At 45.6% G+C, this 18,460-nt stretch overlaps 2 protein-coding genes and 1 pseudogene across 3 annotated transcripts in view; 1 reads left to right on the top strand and 2 right to left on the bottom strand.

Moving 5' to 3' along the window:
- Window positions 1-1,783: 1,783 nt before the first annotated feature.
- fbxo8 (F-box protein 8) lies at window positions 1,784-8,999 on the bottom strand. The gene is made up of 8 exons (XM_084465261.1): window positions 8,872-8,999; window positions 7,343-7,454; window positions 6,445-6,531; window positions 5,163-5,307; window positions 4,629-4,755; window positions 3,852-3,970; window positions 2,939-3,135; window positions 1,784-2,823 (listed from the first exon to the last, which is right to left on the bottom strand). The coding sequence occupies exons 2-8, from the start codon at window positions 7,452-7,454 to the stop codon at window positions 2,636-2,638; spliced, it is 975 nt and encodes a 324-aa protein (XP_084321387.1). The 5' UTR covers window positions 8,872-8,999; the 3' UTR covers window positions 1,784-2,635.
- Window positions 9,000-9,546: 547 nt separating this feature from the next.
- cep44 (centrosomal protein 44) overlaps window positions 9,547-18,460 on the top strand; it is a 13,576-nt gene continuing 4,662 nt past the window's right edge. Inside the window, exons 1-8 of the mRNA XM_084465614.1 lie at window positions 9,547-9,793; window positions 11,907-12,054; window positions 12,524-12,667; window positions 13,700-13,894; window positions 14,299-14,550; window positions 16,333-16,428; window positions 16,653-16,748; window positions 17,933-17,970. Coding sequence (XP_084321740.1) covers window positions 9,705-9,793; window positions 11,907-12,054; window positions 12,524-12,667; window positions 13,700-13,894; window positions 14,299-14,550; window positions 16,333-16,428; window positions 16,653-16,748; window positions 17,933-17,970 — 1,058 coding nt within the window. The 5' untranslated portion in view covers window positions 9,547-9,704. The remainder of the gene's footprint in view (window positions 9,794-11,906; window positions 12,055-12,523; window positions 12,668-13,699; window positions 13,895-14,298; window positions 14,551-16,332; window positions 16,429-16,652; window positions 16,749-17,932; window positions 17,971-18,460) is intronic.
- On the bottom strand, window positions 10,371-11,133 carry LOC311340435 (annotated as a pseudogene). The gene has a single exon. The product of its transcript is annotated as an uncharacterized misc_RNA (transcript).

Raw genomic sequence — 18,460 nt, 5'->3', positions numbered from 1 at the left:
TTAAACCGCCACATGTATGTCTACAGTTTGTACATTTTGCGTCATAATAAAGATTAACAGTAACTGACGTTGAACAGCATGTACAACAACATGAAGAAAATAAAGCATCTTCTATTGGGCCCATTAAGTCTACAAAATAATACATCACGTTTCCAAAAAGAATTAAAGTAAATCAACAGAGTAAAGCTAAAGAAGGAGATTTCCCCTGAACATTCAGGTGAGCTGTATCCAACTGAAGCGCACGGGAGGGTTAATATCCATAATCCATAGCTCAGAACGGAGGTTTGTTAAAGTCTCCGTAGAGGGAGCAGAATGGAGCCCTATAGCCCCTGTGACCGTGTGTGTGAGAAGGTTATTTCTCCCTGCCCGTAGCTCTCCCTTTTCATTTGCAGTACATAAAACACACCACCCCTGCAACATTCATACACACAGACACAAACACATGCATAGTAAAAAAACACACACACACACACACACACACACACACACACACACACACACACACATAAATACATAGGTCAAGTGTCAGAGGTCATGTTGTGTCTGGAGAGGATTTACTTTCTTACCTTGATTTCTCTCTCTGTCTCTCAGTCTTTCAGTCTTTCACACACACACACACACACACACACACACACACACACACACACACACACACACACACACACACACACACACACACACACACACACACACACACACACACACACACACACACACACACACACACACACACACACGCGCACGCAAACCACCAAAATACGCTCACCAAAACACTCAGCCCACTTACCACCACAGTGTAGACATTGGCTGCTAATCACAGGGCGACTTGACAGACCCATTTGTCATGAATATCCAGCCAGGGTTCAGCTATCTGGTTATTTCACAAAGTGCAGAGAAATATCTGTTTAAGTTATTAGAAACAGTAATTGAGTTGCTCCTGGCGGATGGATTATTTTATTACTCGCCTACTCGTCCGCCTAAATTGTCATTTAGTATCTGTATGCCGTTTTTGTTCTTCAAGTATTGATCAAAGCAAAAATGTGTTATTTTCTAGGTGACGATGTAATATGTAATCGCAGCATAACAATGTATTTAGCAAGAGAATTTTAAAATTTGAAGGAAAAAGGGATGTGTGTATAAACACACTAAATCACCTCAATGGATTATAAATAGTATACATAAGTACATATTTGTAATTATTCACAAGAATTTACCTAGAGAGGCTTCTGGTGTTTTGGCCACTTATATTTGTTTTTTACTATATGTCCATCAAACGTTTACTTGTTAAATATTATAAATGTTGATTGTTGCTGATTAATAAAAGTGAAGTGAAGTACATTTTAAACTCCTCCTATAGTATCACGGTGACGCTAGAGGATAATGGTACGATGTTACTAAAGGACAGCCGTTGTGGCAGAGCTGGTCTCTGGGCAAACGGTCCAGAAAACATCTCATCACAGCTTCTGCTGAATAACTTCACGGGACCAAACCCATTTCCTCATGACGTTGTTTTGTAGCTGGATGCTAACCTGGACGACACATTGGATATATTCATGACTCCACAAAATGGGCGCTTGGTTTGGGTTCCTTTTCATAGGACTTAAAATGTCGCTGGTTTTATGTGCGTTTCTTTAATCAGACTAGAACCCAATATGATCATGCGGTTAAACACAAGCTACAGTACATTACATTAAATATTTCACTGGTATTTAGAATTCAACTACCTTATTACAGCCCGACCAGGCCTCTATAATGACATTAATAATACAAATAGTCAGCAACATAACTGTAAAACTTGTGCAGTTTATTATAACAGCAGGGAGTTCAGTACATATATCAACAACAAAGGCATAAGAACCATGGTCTTAGTGTCATTTGATTAATCATAAAAAAAAATGCATTATTATATTTTGTACAGTGATGTCAATGTCTGGCCATTCCCACCGATTTAAATATTTTAGAGAGTCAAAACAATTTGCTAATGCTTCATTCATTCCTGTGTTGTTCGAGGTCACCTCATGTCGGAGCGTCACGCTCACTCCATCGTTAGACCAGACGAGGCGCTACGCCAGCGCTGCTGGAGAGAGCTTTCTGCTCAGGACCGTCTCCCCCTCGCCCTGTTGTGGGTCATTCTTCTGTGCCGGTGCGAGCGAGACGATTCTGTGCCTGGATGAATCTTTATTGCTTCCCTGGCTCCGCGCTCGGGGGGGGGGGGGGGAGCGCACGTCGTCGTGAATCAGTCGGCAGCCTTCGTGTTCAAGTGTAACATCAAAGCCTTCTCCGGGCTGCTCCTCCGCAGACGTGGATTTGAAAAGCCGTATCTCACGACACTTGGGCCGTTAAGACGTCCGCCGTTCATCGCGGTCGCAGAGAGCGGCTCACACCTGGTCCCGTGTGCGGCCTTATGACAGGTGCGTGTATTCACAGTGTGTTGGTGGATTTCCGGGGGTTAGGGTTAGGGTCTTCAAAACCATTTCTCTTGATTTTTGTTTTTATACACACACACACACACAAAAAAAAAATTTGTTCAAATTGTGCTTGTTAGCATTGATACATTCTCACCTACAGTCTCTATTCTTCAGTGCATTATAGAACACGGGCTGCGATAGGATGTCTGACGGCAAAGTGGGCGGTACTAGGCAGCTACATGGCCAATCAGGTAAATGTTGTCGTAGAGATGCCCCACAAAGTCGTCGGAAACGTTGTGGGCTGCGCGGCGAGTGTTCCTGATGAACTCCCTCTTGGACATTTTGTTTTTGACGTGGGGGCTCGTCAGGTCGATGGACAGCAGGATCAGACTGTAGCACAGAACGTACACCGCATCTGAGGGGGGGGAGCAGAAGCAGGTCAACACAACGCGGCCGTGCACTAGGGCTCAGTGGAGGTCAACATGCAGAGGCCGGACAGGGGAAGGTTCTGGAGGACGGCGGGTACTGACCGGGGCTGAGGCCCAGCTCTCGAACCAGGGCCGGGTTACACGTGCAGAACCGCTGGCTGAACTTAATGATGAGGGTCTCCAGGTACTCCCCGCGCTCCTCGGGGGCGTGGATGTGCCTGAAGAAGCCCCTCAGGGCGTTGGGCAGGAACTGGTTGCTGAAGTTGTGCAGGGTGACCAGCTCGTCCAGGACGTCCCGTCTGGTTCCACCGGAACACAAGCACGGCAGAGAGTTAATGTTTATTTGAGGGGGAAGGAACGCCAGATCGCACCACAGCTACTGACCCTGTGATCCACGTCCACGCCCTCAAAAACATATTAAATAAAGTGAAAGTGAAGTTGTGCTGTCATATGATTTGAGCATTTCAGTTTCAACTGCGTTGAGCAGAACTAAAATAATTGTCAGCATACAGACTATATTGGATATATCTTATCATAATATTGACCATCATTGGAATCTTGAAAATGTATATTTTGTAACTCGTGGCGGGTGAATACAGGGTCGTCCCTGGGCTATCACATGACACAACGCTTCAAAACATTTATTATTCATTCGTTTATTTTCGATAATATGTGGTACTATTTATTCAGACGCATTTACCCAAAGCGCCTGACGTTGAGGTCAGATACATCCCATCATGTCGGTGGACATGAAGAACCAGGAGGCAGCTCTCTGCAGAACCCTGCACTATCCTGCACCACTGTCTCCTAATATTTTCTTACTCGGTTGTTTTGAATTGCACTTGAAGGCCAGGACTTTGTCTGTATTTTTATAACTATATATATTGAATTGGTAATGTGTTTGTAGGACTAATAATAATAACAACAAACAAAACCCCTGGTAAGCAGGGTTTGGCTTTGTCCTTGTTCACTAAACAGGCGTGTGTGCGCGCGCCAGGCGCATGTGCGCTGGTACCTTTCATCGAGATACATCCTCAGGATCTTACAGTTCAGCCGTCTGGTGCAGAAGATGAACCTGGCGAGCTCCATGGGATGGTCCACCAGTATTCCTTTAGACATGAAATAACTGATCCCCTGCGAGGCGAAACACAGACAGGGAGAGAGGGACGCAGAGAGAGAGCAGGGCTATCATGTGTCTTTTAAGTGGAGGTCTAAAGTAGCCATAATCTCACTCATGATCCAGATCGCACACAGGCTTACACACACGCGCGCGCGCGCACACACACACACGCACACACACACACACACACGCGCACACGCACACACACACACACACACACACACACGCACGCACGCACGCACACGCACACGCACACACACACACACACACACACACACACACACACACACACACACACACACACGCACGCACGCACGCACGCACGCACACGCACACACACACAAAATTGCGTTGTTATCACTCGGAACACAGGCCAAGGGTTAACCCTTTGGAGTTACCAGGTATGTGTATATGTGTGTGTGTGTGTGTTTGTGTGTGTCAAAAGTTCCCAAAAGACACTGGTTTTGGGTCACTGAAGGTTATTTTCGTCTCGTAGTTATTGGTGTACTTTGCCAAAAGTATGTTATATCATACAGTCTGCTCTTCATTGCAATTAGCCTAGCAGTTAACCAAACACAAAATACATCATATAAGGCCTTAAAGGACATTGCTGATTAAGAGTTCCGTTACATTGCGTGCGTACGTGTGTGTGTGGCGTATGCGGTGTTAAACCTCGTGAGCGTTTCCATTGAACGTCAGACTGCCTTCATCCAGCTGCAAGTAGAGCCTCCTGTAGGAGAAGCCTGCGGGTAGCCTCCGGTTATAGAGCGAACAGTGACCCCATGTGGACTTACACAGCCTGGGAGAGACACAGACACACGGCGTAGGACAGCAACATGTTACAGCGTGTTCTATTAGATCTGAACCTTTTTAAATCTATAAAGAAATAACTATGAAAAGTTAAATTATATTAATGAGGATGACATGAACATTATTGTATCGTAATAATATCCATAAATAACGCTATGAGCGATACAGCCAAAGAGCTTTAACATATAGCACATGCACGTTTTACAAGCATATGCAATGTGGCTTTTATACCGTGTACACTTTCAGCGAAGATCTCATTCCTGCCCCTCAAAAGAAAAAGCTTCATTGGCGACGGCATTTTGATTTAGAGTCTGGTGAATTATAACCGATTCTTTGGCCGATGATGAGCTTGAATTAAAAAAGGAAGAAAAACAGGCAAACGAGCAGGAGCCTTACCCCTGCCACAGGTACTCATCATGCCCCAGGTCCTGCCACACGCAGCCGGCCAGGCACAGGTCCGTGGCGTTCAGATACGACAGGATGGTGATGCTTAGCTCCGGGGGGAGCATCTCCAGGTCTATGAACCTGTGCTGGGCCCTCCCTGTCAATAGAGACACAGAAACCACGTCAGGATTTAAAAGATACATTTTTTGTGAATGTTTATATGTAAAGACAAGAACATTAATAAACATTTTGTGTTAGGAACTGTTGGGAAAAACAGTCTGCCTAGTTACTTGACCAGATAAAATGAGACGGAGAGGTGATAAAGTCTGTCAGCACGAGGGCCTCGGATTTATTGAGTAAAGTGGCAAAGGTGATACTGATTCATAAAGTGTGAGAGATCGAATATTCTACGTCCCCTAACAGCGCTGAGGTCGTCCGGAGCTTCGCCTCCGTGGAAGTTCTGCTTCAGAAGAGCACCCCGTGATCCGGTGCATGTGAAACTTATCTTTCCTAGCCAGGAGTGTGTGCTAGACTTTGTGTGGGTTATAGAGGGTTCTCTTGTCCCTGAGCCTCCGGGTTGTGTGGTCTTTCTGTGTGATATGTGTGTCCCTTCTAACCAGCTGTGACTGATAGGAGGGCTCGAGGGTCATCTTAACCCTCTTGAATGTGTGGTGTGTTGTGTTCGTTAGGTTTGGACCCAGAGTTGACTATATTCGTAATGTGACGTGTCCGTTAGGTTATTTTTGCCCATCAGAATGACTAAATTAAGTTTAGCAGCATAGAGCCCGGGGGGGACATGTATGTCAAAGCAGAACCAGAGGCTAAACCAATGGTCTGCCCTGGAACGCCCCGAAAGGCTAAAGTGAGTTCTTCTCTTAGGGTGGATAAATAGATTACTACAACAATGTCAACTCAATAACACGCAAGTTTAAGCAAGCACTCTGATCGTCAATTCCCGTTCTCGAGCGTGTTTAAGTGCCCGGTGAAAGAACGGACAAAAAGAGCGCGCCTAATTACAGAAAGTATCGCCACGCTAACTAGCCGAGACTACTTTCATGAGCCTAGTTTCCATAACAACGTTCAACTGACCCAGAGGCGGCTATCGTTACCATAGGAACTATTTTCTGATGGAGATGAACCCGGGCAGAAAGCTTGAATTTGAGGACAAATTAACCCCACAATATGAACATATTTTACAATATTGTTGATAACGAAGATGTTTTGTGTTACTGAATCTCAATCTTTCACACGAGACGGCGTCTCGTGTGCTTAACTGAATGCTGTGTGGTCGTACCCCCCCTCCTCAGCAGCTGGTAGATGTCAGTCCCCAGTCCATGGCAGTGTTGGGGGGCCCGGCTTTGGGGGCCTCCTTCTCTTGTCGCTGTACAACAAAAAAACAACACAGAGGATTGGTCATTGAACATACACCAACAATTATGTCACATGATTTTATTATTCCAACCATGGGGATTCAACTTTTCATGTTACCCTAATGGGCGTTACTCATGAAAAGAGTCAATGAAAAGAGTCGTTATCAGACGGCTTATCAGTTTCTGCATTGGTCCGGTTTCTTTGCGGCCGACATATCGTGCTGTTGGTTTAAGCGTTTGTGTCCGGATCGGGGTGAGGCTCTGGCCGGTGTACAGACACTTAGGTCTGCTTTAAAGTAACATTTAGAAATACACTTATACAGAGTACCAGCGTTGTGCAAGTTCACACGTCACATGAACTAGTTCAAAGTTCAGTTCATACAAAAGAAAATGAATACATTCACGTTCATAGTTCACCGGTTCAGTTTTGAACTAGTTCATGTTCAGTTCATTAACAGTTTTTTTTTTTTCAGAAACCAAAGAAAAACTGTGGGAGTGAGTATTCTGTGCTTATCTTTTAAAATGAATCCTCTCCATCACCTGCTGCCCATCACTACAATCTCACGATTGTTGTGGATATTATTTGTACACCTGTTTCATTCATCACAACTAAGGCAGTAACTCCATTTAATAAACACGTCATCTGGACCTAAGCATCAAATCACAATGTCACAAAATCTGAACTAGTTCAAGTTCTTTAGTTACTTGAACTAGTTCAATGAACTAGTTCTTTTGAACCAGTTCATGCACAACACTGCAGTGAGTGCATGACGGACCCCGGTCCGTTGCACCAGTGCCAGCGGGGACCATGTGCGTTCTTGCCTTGTTCCCCAGCGCTCTGCCGCTCTCTGTCGGCCAGGTGGTCCGCCAGCTCCTCCTCCAGCTGCTGCTGTTGTCCAGCGTCCAGTGGCAGCCTCCACAACGCCTGACCCATCTGTGGACGTCACAGCCACCATGAAGCATACGAACACTATCTGAGCCTACTTCAACTGTCTAAACATTAACATCACTATCAAATCTACTTCATGTGTGTGTGGGGGGGGGGGGGGGTTGTGATGGACTCCAGTCTGGCTGCCAGTCAAACACATTACATATGAACATCAGCTGGCTAGGTCTGACGTCCAAAAAGCCAAATGTAGAGCAGAGTAAACATTAGAGGTGAACAGATATCTCTCCCATGGTGGTCGAGAATAAATGGTTACAGCAGACCACCCCAGCCAAGGTAAAACTATCTCTAAAAAAAACCCTGAATGCATCCACATCTAACCTAATACCTGAACTAAACATTCTGCCACTTAATACCTTAACCACCTCTATCCTAACACCTAAAACTAACCATCCCTTAGTACCTTATACCGTAATGTAACGGTAATGTAACTGCCACTTACTACCTAAACTAACCATCTCTAACCTCATATCTAAAGTACCCGTCTCTAACCTCATATCTAAAGTAACCGTCTCTAACCTCATATCTAAAGTAACCATCTCTAACCTCATATCTAAACTAACCATCTCTAACCTCATACCTAAACTAACCATCTAACCTCATACCTAAACTAACCATCTCTAACCTCATACCTAAACTAACCATCTCTAACCTCATATCTAAACTAACCATCTCTAACCTCATATCTAAACTAACCATCTCTAACCTCATACCTAAACTAACCATCTCTAACCTCATATCTAAACTAACCATCTCTAACCTCATATCTAAACTTAACCATCTCTAACCTCATATCTAAACTTAACCATCTCTAACCTAATACCTAAACAACAAACTGTCTAACATAAAAAACAAACATTACCATCTCTAACATCATGTACCTAAACTCAACCATCTGTAACCTAATACCTAAACTCAACCATCTGTAACCTATGACCTAATCTTTCTTAACCATCTGTAACACTGTTATACTGTTATACTCTTAACCATTTCTAATCTAAAGCCTTCTCTATAATACCTTCTCAACCATCTCTGTCCAACCACATCAACTTAACCATCTCAGCACTGTCTCTTATATAAAAATATAAAATAAAAGTATCTCTCTGTCATCTCTCCCAGGTAGGGCACCCTGCGTTGTAAACAGTGATGTTGGAAGTGTCACCTAGCCTGCTTGTATTTTTGACCCGTAGTCCCCGCCTCAACTCCTCCGCTATTGGTCCAAGAGAAATCAACCACTGAACTAAGTCAGCGATTTGCTGAAAACCCTATCCATCATACACACTCACCAGGATAGCAAAACGAAGCTAGTTTTGAACAGCGAAAGAACCTACACATCACTCTTATGCGTACTGCGTATTCTATGTATTAGGTCACCTTTACGAGCCAAAGCCACAACGACACTTACCGGAGTTTTAGTGATTTAATGAATCCCTCCGCCGCCCCGACTGCCAACGTCGACAGCGGGGAATAACGAGCGTAAACAGAACCAGTAGTTCGGTGTCCGGCTCAGAGTGCGTCGGTCGGACAGCGCTCCTGTCTTCATCCGGACTCCTCCTCCTTTTAGATCCGGTCCCGCCCCCTTCTTGTCACACACACGCACACACACACACACACACACACACACACACACACACACACACACACACACACACACACACACACACACACACACACACACACACACACACACACACACACACACACACACACACACACACACACACACACACACGCACACGCACGCACGCACACACGCACACACACACACACACACACACACACACACAATTAATGTAAAATCTTCAGATTTATTTTTATTCTACAATAAATAAAAATAATGAACAAAATTTAATATTGTAATATTAATATTGTCCTCGCCCCGGTACAATATTTAATATATATATATATATATATATATATATATATATATATATATATATATGCGAGGAACCGGTTATTGCGTACTTTGACGTAGAAAGAAGCGCTTCCGGTTCATTTCACCGCGAAAAACAAACGTATCATCGCCCTGGTCTCGTTGCGTCCGGTCGGGCGAGTCCAACTGCCGCCTTCCACAGGGTAGCCCTGTCCATGTTTAAACGGAGAGCAGCCGCTCTACACATCCGACAGAATATAACCCGAGAGCGACGCTGAACTGCACAACAATTAAGAGGCGTTTGACGGCTGATTGAATCGTCCAGTGCTTTAAAGGACCCTGAACCCCGCCTCGACCGTGGAGCGATGTCCACCGGTGATTTAAAAGGTGCTGTCCGTAAGCTGGACTCGTTGTTGCGGGCTGTGAGGTATCCGAGAGACGTGGACTACAACGGGTAGGTTCTGCAGCGCACTGCACGGTCAAAGTACAATTAAGGGGGGTTTTAAGTGAGATGGTTTGATTTAACATGATTGGTTGGACCTTTAACTGTTATGTTAGTGTTATGTTATGCATATATATTGTGGCGAGCGGCACGGGAAGGACGAGACGGGAGCCCAGGTTAACCAATCAATCAATCAATCAATCAACTCCCGCACCCCATACACCGCTCGGCAACGGGAGTTGTCTTTATTAACACACACACGACAACACAGAAAACACGGCACACCTGGCCAACATGAACAGCACTCTCACTCATGGTGTTAGGCTACAAAACTAAAATGTGCTAAACCCGTTGTCCCAGTGTGCTTTGCGGCTTTGCGGCACCTGGAACACGGCGACCACGCCCACGGTCGCCACACCAGGCCCCATCTTAGGGGTCAGGCGTCCCGCCGACCCCAACACCCAACCCGAGTGTTCCGGGGGCCGGCGTCGCCGCCTCGGCCCCTGCTGGTGCACAGCCTTGCTCCCCAGTTGAGAAGCCCGTCTCCAGCAGAGGTCCCCAGGGTCAGCAGTAGCCCGGGGGGGTGTGGTCAGGGACCACCGCCCATCGGGGCCCCCACCAGGTTCTGCTGTAGGGGGGGGCGCTGGAGCCCCATTCGGGGACCCCATCCCCCCGCTGTCCTCCGCCGTCTGGCCCGTCGACGGGTGGAACGCTGCCCCGTCCCCCCGCAGCCCTCGCCCAGCCCCAGCTGCCGACACGGTTGTGGCTCAGCCGTCTCCCGACCCTCCTCACAGTCGGTCCGGCTGGAGAACTCCCACCTCGGCCCGCTCCGCCTCGTCCAGCGCTGCACCGAGGGTCTGGGGCCCGGTGAGGCGGACACGCTGCCGCAGACGCTCCGGCACCAGTCCCCCCCCCGCAGGAAGGCCTCGAGCGCCAGGTCCTCCCGGACAGCCGCTGGGTAGTCCGGGTAGCCACGTCGGGTCAGCAGCTGGACATCCGCAGCGTAGACACCCAGACTCTCGGCGAGTGGTCAGCCACGCCCGGTTCTGGTCGCTGAAGACCGGCTCGCCGAACCTCCTCTCCAGTGCCCTGGTCAGGGCCTGAAGGTCTCTCTGGTCGTCTGGCTCCAGGTCGAGCAGCACCCTTGCTGCCGTCCCCTCCAACGCCAGGGCGAGGTGGACGACCGCCTCTCTGGCCCCCCAGCCGTAGTGCCACTCAACCAGACGGAACTGGGCCAGGTATGGCTCCAGCTGCGTAGCCCCGGAGAACTTGGGCAGCTTCACCGCCAGCCCTGCCACCAGGGGGCGGTAGTCAGCAGGCAGTTCTCCGTCTGGGGGGCGCTGCGCCCCCATAGCGCAGGGTGCGTGCTCCCTGGGCTCGACCGTCGATCGCAAACCTTTTTTCTGCGTGCGCTGGGCCATCCCACTTCTGACACCAATGTGGCGAGCGGCACGGGAAGGACAAGACGGGAGCCCAGGTTAACCAATCAATCAATCAATCAATCAATCAATCAATCAATCAATCAATCAATCAATCAATCAATCAATCAATCAATCAATCAATCAACTCCCGCACCCCCATACACCGCTCGGCAACGGGAGTTGTCTTTATTAACACACACACTACAACACGGAAAACACGGCACACCTGGCCAACATGAACAGCACTCTCACTCATGGTGTTAGGCTACAAAACTAAAATGTGCTAAACCCGTTGTCCCAGTGTGCTTTGCGGCTTTGCGGCACCTGGAACACGGCGACCACGCCCACGGTCGCCACAGTATACAAGAACACGTATCTAGATGTTTTACTGACCTGTTGCGGTGTATTTAGTGTACTGTCTACTTTTTCTTTCATTACGCCCAACTTCTTAAACATTTGCTTGGAAATCCAGATATATTTAATTGTATTGGATGCCTGTCCAATTGGGAAAAAATTTATGTTTTTCTTTTTTCTTGTGTTATAACAACATTGTAGTCATTTCTTTCTTAATATCAGGAAATCTGTTTTTTTTTTTTTTTTACTTTCGAGCGATATGTTCCAAACACAGCGACTTGTTTATTGTGATGATTTAAGTTGAACTTTGCTTTTCTCTCCTCCGCCTTGTGTGTCTGTTGTGGGCGCAGCTTATCCAGAGGAGATCCCTCGGCCTTCCTACCCATCGTGGACTTCTGCCTGACCCGCTTCTCCCCGCTGCTCACCGCGCAGTTGATCACGGCAGAGTTCGAGTTCACTGGGAAAACGGATCTTCGATTCACCGACACTATTTATAAGGTATCCACCGGTGCTATTATTGTTTCCTACACAACCTCTAGGAGACGGCGTCGTTTATCTGGTTGACTTAATTTCAAGTCTCTACAGCAATTGATAAAGCAGTTATAAGTTATGAACATGGCATGACATCACACACAGTGGACCCTACTGAAGATCACATTAACCCCTTAGGGTCTTTGGCCTTATTTAAGACCTTTCATAACAATTCAGGACCTTTTCTCTTACTCATTGAAATCATTAGATATATACATACTACTGAGCCATATACGGCAATTGTACCAGCATACTGGTGATGAAAGTTCAAAATCTCACTTGCATTATAATATGTCCTATGTGAATAGATGCAGTATTACAATAAGTAGCAATTATAGACAAACTCATTGTATTGTTTGATTACAACATTAAACCTATCATAGACATTCCTCACAGGCATTTAGCTTTGACACACAGTGTGTATGTCTGGATCCAGGTGCTGAGAGACGTCTTCCAGTACAAACCCGTACTCACCAAGCAGCAGTTCCTACAGTGCGGTTTCTCTCAAAGTAAAATTGCTGTTATCTGTGATATCATTAACCTCGTCTTGCAAAGGCACAAGCAGCTGAAAAAGGAAAAGGTATGTGCGTTCTTGTTCTGTGTCATTGAAGAAGGGGTTTATTTTGTTATTGATATTTTATGGGGAAAGAGGGGAGGGGAGCTCAATGATTCAGAGAATGATTGGCTGTCAACGTCATCATCTTAAAGGTCCCATGACATGCCACCAGGAGTGAGTGTGATTAGCAGTTACAATGTTAGATGTACGCTGGATAGATCAGTCCACCAGCCTACCCAGTGGACTGTAGAAAACCTTGCTCATCTATCCGTCACACATCTAGGTGGACACCCCCACTTGTGATGTCATAAGAGCCAGATTTTCAAAACGGCTTGTAACGGCTAACCACACTCACACCGGGTGGCATGTCATGGCACCTTTAACACACCCGTCATACTTTGGTACACAATGCAGCTGGCGATCAAGCTGCAGAAAAGTAACTGTTGTTGCAGGATCCTTGTAGGCTGGTAACCTGCAGGACTAGTTCACGGACTGAAACTGTTGAATTGGGATGCCAAGCTATGCAAAGCTATCCAAAATATGTATTCTTACTTATTTGGATAAAAAAATCATGTTAAAACAATTGCGTGGTAGATTCTAATTGTTTTAACATGATATTTAACCCTTAATTATGTTTCTGTCCAATCTATCGGCCCTTGGCTGGTGGAACAATAAAGGATGTAATAATCTGGAAATGACATCTTGTATTGACACAGGGAAGAAGGTGTCACTAGGAATTGTTGAACTAGACTCCTACAAGTGTTGTTTTAGCATAACGTGTGGCCGAGCCATTCCCCATCAATTCAATTGTCTAATATTTCAATAAAATGGAAGCTCTTGTGCCACGAAACTTAAACATTTCATGTATTTAATGTATCTATTTTTTTGGTACTTTTGTAATGTATTTTTTTGTACATTATGTTTATCAAAGAGACTAAACTAAATGTCGGACAGTACTATTCACAAAGTGTGTGTGTGCGTGCATGTTTACGTGTGTGGGAGAGAATAATCTATATGATTAACAATGGCTTGATGCAATACATTGTTCTTTCACAGTCGTGTAAAGAACCCTATTCCGGCAAAACTGCAAGAGACCCCCAGCCTTTATCCAGACACTCCTGCAATAAGGAAAACAATGGACCCCTGAACTATGGGCCCCTGGACTCTGCTGGAACTCTGACCGGTCAAGGGCCAAATGAAGGAAAAGACGACGACGACGACGATGATGTCACAGATAATGGGAGGCCCCAGGTACATTTGTGATTCTGCTCATTCTTTGCATTGGTTTGCTGCATTGGTTCACTAATGATCTATAATAATATATTCCTAGGAGCTAGGAATTGTAAACAAATTGGCACAGCACAGCGATGTGCCAGAGAAATTTAAATAGTTGATAATTGACTTTATCTTTAGTCGTCTTTTACTGACTTTATTTGTAATGAGACACCACGGTGCTCTATATTGGTCGAGGACTGGGGATGTGTGAGCTAAGCAGGTGATGAGTTGAGAGTTTCTGTCTGGACAAGAAGCTATAGTTAATCTAGATTGAGTATGCCCTGCCTCTGAAGGTGGTTTGGGCAGCGGTTGTCTAACCCTGTTTGAACAGACCAAACGTCTCGTCACTTAATCTCGCTCAATCTTTCTACCCTGTGCAGGTCCCACCTGTGGAACAGCGGGTTTCATCCATGGAGGCCCGTTTAGAGAGCTTTGCTCTGGCCCTAGAAAAGCTTCCTTCACTGGGAACCCGGTTAGAGAGCCTTCCTGTGGCCCTAGAGAGGCTTTCCACACTGGGAACCCGGTTAGAGGGCCTCCCTGTGGCCCTAGAGAAGCTCTCTATGCTTGAAACGCGCCTGGTTAAACTGGAGACTCACCTGGAGAAAGGGGCGGTCTGCACATGCCAATATAAGGTATTCCTCACTTTTCGTTTGCTCTGTGACTTTACTTTGCGTTTGTTAAAGTTGCTGTAGTTAGGATTTCGTCAAAGTGCCTCGTTTGAAAATGAAAAACGTTGTGAAACTAACGGGTCCTGAGTTTGTTGCGGAGTAGAACAGAGTTCACAGAATGGTCGGCAAAAAGACAGGAGTTTACACCAATTACGTAATTAATTTGTTAGCTGTGAAAGAATGGCACACTAGTCGGTTTAAGATTATAGAAGACAAACTAACTAACAAGGAAAATGTCTGCTTTAACAGCCATGTGTTAGTGTGGGATTCAATATTAGTATAAAGGCGAGTCTCCACCGGCTGGTGCGGTCCGGTAGGAAGAGGTGCGACGTGGTTCACGTTTCCACCGCCAAAGTGGGCGGGGTCCGGACTGAGCCGTGATGAGCCGTACTCGTCTCGCAGTGCTCCTCCGTCGGGGTACTGAGACGTCTGAAAGGGTGCCAACAAGTTCGAGCTACACACGCCGTCCGCTGATTGGTCGACAGAATCGTCCCTTCCGTGCGACAGGGGGGATAATATGAAACAAACACGGGACCCGCGAGGTATTTCCGGGCGAAAGCTTCGTTTATTGAAGAAAATGTCGCGCAAAAGTTTGCCGTCCTTCTTGGACGTCCTCCATTGTTGCTCTTTGTTCATTGTGTCGCGTTCTTCTTTTTCCTTGGATTTATCAGCAGACTACGCTGTGTCGGGCCGCTATGAGGTCACCATGCTTACGTAGCTGCCGTGGCTATCGCCGTCCGGCTTAAACCCCGCCCTACCATAAGGGTACTGTCTTAAACCCCGCCCTACCATAAGGGTACTGTCTTAAACCCCGCCCTACCATAAGGGTACTGTCTTAAACCCCGCCCTACCATAAGGGTACTGTCTTAAACCCCGCCCTACCATAAGGGTACTGTCTTAAACCCCGCCCTACCATAAGGGTACTGGCGGCGGTGGAAACGCGCGCCGTAACTGAGCTGAGCTATACCGCACCCTCACTACTGGGCTGAGGCGTGCTGGACCTAAGCGCGCCGTAACTATCTACCACTAGGTGGCACCACAAGACTCCTAAGGGCTTTGTAGAAGCCTCTTGCTTCAGTAAAACATGTATGGGTAGCGTGTGTACATTTAGTTTCTAATCAGGCCTAAGCGGTTATCTACGAACATCCAGGAAAATATGCATTCAGCACCCACTGGTAAATGTCTGCTGTCACTACCCACTCCAAACGATCCTTTCACACGTTGATTCGTACAGAAATGTACACCGAAACGACATTGGAATTAGTTGAGGAAAGTTCCATTAGTTCCATATTGGGGTATTTACCGGTTAAGACTGTGCAAATAATGTTCTTCTATAATTCTGCTTTCCTCCACGCGCTCCAGATGGTAATCCTTTGTTTATCCTAGTTCTGGATTTTGTCCTTGTCATGTAGCTTTTAGTCAGCACATTAGTTTGAACTCTGCCTTCTGTCAAATTCTCCCTAGAAACTTGGTCATGAAGCACTTTTATACTTACTCCAATATTTATACAGGCGTTGATAATTCTCACCTTTATGCCATTAAAGCATCTGCCAAATGACAAAATGTAACCTATAGAAACAGTCCAGATGTTTGTGAAGAACCATTTAAGATAGTAGTGAAACACAGCATGTGCACAGCATACTCTTTTGGGAAAGTGTCGTTGTTTTGCCCTGCATTCCCGCTTCACATTGAAATCATTTAATCACAATACAAGCATGCTGATATTGGTCATCTTTTGTATTTCAGAATCAAGACCTTGTTACCATTTCAAAAGAGACCTGGGACAATCTTCATAGCAGAGTTGTGTTGTTGGAAACTAAACTAGAACTTGCCAGTATCCAGGTATAAATGTAAATCATTGATTTGGTTGTATTTGGTTCACATACCAGAATCTAATAGGTGAAGAGCAGACCTGTTAATCTATAAACTAGATAAACAGGTCTGCTGTTCATCTAGTTGAATTGAAATGCAATGCATTAAGAGTGAAAGGAAAGACAATGAAATGGATCCAGATGAACGATTTTAATTAAATAGTTGATGCCATGTGCTGTTTACATGTTCCTCAGAGAGATCCCCAGGAAGGAAGTCATGAGCACAGACCGGTGATAGCCCAAGTCCAGGCCCCCCCGCTGACCTGCAGTCCTCTCTCCTGTCCGCAGAAGGTACAGTATACACACATCTGTATGCCATCAGGTAGAGTATGCACCAGACCGGTCTGTACACTACAGTATGCCCCACTGTGTATAGCAAGAAGTACAGTATGCACCACTCTGCAGTTCCAATTACAGTATGCAGTCGTATGTCAAGTATGCACAACTCTGTACGGTTGCACAATACCACACATTAAAGGATGGCAGTAAAGCACAGAATAATTAAAAGACATGCATAACAAATAGCCAACTTGATTGGCCATTTATCAGGTCCTCACCTTATTGGCTTGGTAGAGACTATAGCCGTTTCTCAATGTGCGTTATTGTCTGTACTTGTGTACGTGCGTTTCCGTGAAACGACGTGAAATCAGTCGTAGCCCAAGTACTGTTCCAATTCCAAGTACGCATCAAGTCAAGTACAGTTGTAAACCCCGTGTGTGTTCTCGATGCGTTCTTAAACTGGCCGTTCCACCGAGGACGCATCGGAGGTGACGTGTGTGGACTTGGGACCGTTAAATATCCCTGGATGCATTTCGCATTCCCATGTTTTTAAAATATTAGTATGTAAGCTATAATAATAGGCTATATATAGGAAAATTTTACATATATAACAAAAATGTAGGCCTATTCATTCAAAATATTGACGTACTATTTTAAAATGAAAGAGGCTGGGGTTTAGTTTTATATAATTTGTTTATATTGTATACGTCGCTGATAGAGGAAACCCAGCGCAACGGCAACGAAAATCCCGGTCGGATCCATCCGATCGCGCGCGAGCGGGTGCGTGTGCGTGTGGGTGTGTGTGTCAATAAGAAATAAATGAAATAAGTCCATCTTTTTCAATAATGAAGCCATTCTCAAACCAGCCACTAGAGGCAGTGGTCCAGTGCTGCCCAATCAGTGCCATCATTCTCAATTGAGAAAGTTGGATTTCAATCAAACTTTCAATACCGAAATGAGTATAGCAAATATACATTTCAAGATTGTGTAATAGAATCAGAGCTAGGATAGCTGCAGCATGCAAATGCTAACTTATACAAGCAGCATTGCTTAATAATTCACCAATCAGTGATCTGCAACGCATGGCAGCGATTTTTGAACTGAGCGACATATGTGTATGCCAATTGAAACTTGACTATCATGCAAAGACAGGCGTCCTACGTGCAGCTGTTTCATCGTTTTCTTTTTCTTCACAGGACGATCTACAGGACAGGCTGGAGAGGATAACCAGCATGTAAGTTCTGATACTCCTCATTTGTTGAAGAATGTAACAACACTTTTTGTCAATGACTTCCAATCCATACATTTTCTGCCGTACTGTAGCGTCCTCTAGGGATTCCACAAGGACAGACATGCCGTTTCTAGTCTATTCCTTACTCAAAGAACCGGGTTCCCCCGTCAAAATAATTTTACTGGAGGGGGCAGTACTTAGGCGTGAGAGGCGATCGCTTTGAACCCTCTAATACATTAGATGCATTATAATTAACTGTGGTATAATGAGCGTATACCACTGACTGAAGTGATCTATTGCTTTTATAAAACGGTTACGTAAGTATGGCAAAATGAAAGTCATAGACACCCTCAATTTTGAAAAAGCTAAAAGCATTTTTTTAAACGAATACAGAAAAGTAGTTCCTCCTGGCTGCCGGCAAAGTGTACGGCGGTTGCTATGCAACACACTGTAGCGTCCTTCAGAGAGAAGGCTAGAGACGGTAGCTTGGTTC

The sequence above is a fragment of the Micromesistius poutassou genome, assembly GCF_964030765.1.
Source record: "Micromesistius poutassou genome assembly, chromosome: 3".
Taxonomy (NCBI): Eukaryota; Metazoa; Chordata; class Actinopteri; order Gadiformes; family Gadidae; genus Micromesistius; species Micromesistius poutassou.
The sequence above is the reverse complement of the archived record's forward strand: the minus strand, read 5'-3'. Positions and strand labels throughout refer to the sequence as shown.

Bases quoted from the DNA above. Each gene is read 5' to 3' on its own strand.
- fbxo8 (XM_084465261.1), bottom strand. From the start codon at position 7,454: ATGGGTCAGGCGTTGTGGAGGCTGCCACTGGACGCTGGACAACAGCAG. The intron at 6,532-7,342 runs GCAAGAACGCAC...TTTGTTGTACAG, and splicing joins GCAGAGCGCTGGGGAACAAG to CGACAAGAGAAGGAGGCCCC. The intron at 5,308-6,444 runs GTACGACCACAC...CTCTATTGACAG, and splicing joins CCAGCTGCTGAGGAGGGGGG to GGAGGGCCCAGCACAGGTTC.